Here is a 1986-nt window from a genome sequence, read left to right as displayed (position 1 = left end):
TAAGATAATAAAGATGGTTATCATGACGCAAGCATTGCAAAAATCTTTTCCGTCTCCCCTTTAAATATATATTTTCACTTCTGTCAACAGTGATGAGAGTTCTTATCATCATTTCTCAATAATTGGGTCCAACAAAGGTCTCAAGGATTATATAACGGTAGTTCAGGGTTAAATAAACAACAGACCCCCTAGTGTTTGCACCACGTGACATAATAGACATCTTTGAATTTTATTTCTCATTCTCTCTCTCTCTCTCTCTTTCTCTCTCTCTCTCTCTCTCTCTCTCTCCTCTCTCTCTCTCTCTCTCTCTCTCTCTCTCTCTCTCTCTCTTCTCTCTCACTCGCCCTCCCCCTCTCTCTCTCACTCTCCCTCCTCCTTCTCTCTCCACTCTCCCTCCCCCCCTCTCTCTCTCTCTCTCCTCCCCCCTCTCTCTCCACTCTCCCCTCCTCTCCCTCCCACCTCTCCTCTCCCTCTCTCTCTCATTCTCCCTCCCCCTCTCACTCTCACTCTCCCCTCCTCTCTCACTCTCTCCCACTCTCCCTCCCCCTCTCTCCTCACTCACACTCTCTCTCTCTCTCCTCTCCCCCCCCTCTCTTCTTTCCATCTTCCCCTCTCACTCTCCCTCCCCCTCTCTTTTCCCCTCTCCCCCCCCCCTCTCTTCTCACCTCCCCCCCCCCTCCCACTCCCCCCCCCTTTTTTTTTTCTTTTCTTCCTCTCCCCCCCCCCCCCCCCCCCCCTTTCTCTCACTCCCCCCCCCCCCCTTTCTCCCCTCCCCCCCCCTCTCTCTCTCACTCTCTTCTCCTCCTCTTTCTCCACTCTCCTTCCCCTTCCCTCTATCCCCCTCCCTCTCTCTCTCCCATCCCTCCCCCTCCTCTCATCTTTCTCCCCTTCCTCTCAATTCCCCCCCCTCTTCTCCTTCCCCCACCTCCCTCCCCCTCCCTTTTTCCTCTCCCTCTCCTTCTCTCTCTCATTCTGCCCCCCCCCCTCTCTCTCCCTCCTCCCTCTTTCGCTGATTCATAAATGTTGCCTAATGTCGACCGTGCTTGCGAAACCCATTACCAGCTCTAGAGAAAACGTTTTAGGTAATTTTAATGGAAGACTGTAGGAAAGATCGCAGTAACCGCGTGGGCGAATTAAATCCAATATCTAAGGAGATTAAATGGACTGTATCTAAATATTCGTAAATTATTATATACAAAGATATAAATCCCTTAGAGATTAGATGATTAGCGAACTGAAAGATAGAGATAGATAAGTTAAAGAAGGTGAACTACAGTGAGAGAGAGAGAGAGAGAGAGAGAGAGAGAGAGAGAGAGAGAGAGAAGAGAGAGAGACAGACAGACAGACAGACAGACAGACAGACAGACAGACTGACTGACAGACAAAGAGAGAGAGAGAGAGAGAGAGAGAGACGATAAGAACAAGAGAGAGAGAGAAAAAAAAACAAAAAAACAGGCGAAATGATAACAAACAAATCTACAGTATTTCACACAGAAACAGGAACAAGCCAAATACTCGAAAGAAAATGGCGTTTTTCGACAAAGAGGGCATAACGAAGACAGATGAGTAACGAAATCGAGTAAGAATTCTCCAAAGGGACACATAATCATTTTTTCGGAGAATTTAGCAACGAAAAGTATCAGTAATTGGTGTTCTCTGCGTCATGAGCGGTTACCGAGAATTGTTTTATAATTCGGCAAGGATTCTGCTAGTTTTATGAAATCGATTCGAAACGAGGTCTGCTTTTTTGTCAAAATGTGATTTAGTAAGAGATACAAAACCGTTTTTTTTTTCGGTTATTTTGCATGCTTTCTATGGATCTGTACCCACGGTGGATTACTCATATCTAAACCAGTGAAAAATATCTTTTAAGAATGCCTAAAGACTAATCTCCAATGAAATAAATCTACAAGCATTTCCGGTCCTTGTGCTTTGTAAAACGACAGCGTATAACATACTGGTTAACGTGTAACTTTTTCTTAAATC

At 45.8% G+C, this 1986-nt stretch overlaps 1 protein-coding gene across 1 annotated transcript in view; it reads left to right on the top strand.

Moving 5' to 3' along the window:
* The first annotated feature begins 1663 nt into the window (after positions 1-1663).
* Positions 1664-1986, top strand: part of LOC119577691 (dTTP/UTP pyrophosphatase-like) — an 8037-nt gene continuing 7714 nt past the window's right edge. The window contains exon 1 of the mRNA XM_037925247.1: positions 1664-1696. Within this exon, the coding sequence (XP_037781175.1) occupies positions 1664-1696 (33 nt within the window). The remainder of the gene's footprint in view (positions 1697-1986) is intronic.

The sequence above is a fragment of the Penaeus monodon genome, chromosome 10 (genome assembly GCF_015228065.2).
Source record: "Penaeus monodon isolate SGIC_2016 chromosome 10, NSTDA_Pmon_1, whole genome shotgun sequence".
NCBI lineage: Eukaryota > Metazoa > Arthropoda > Malacostraca > Decapoda > Penaeidae > Penaeus > Penaeus monodon.
This window is presented reverse-complemented; position numbering and strand designations above follow the sequence as displayed.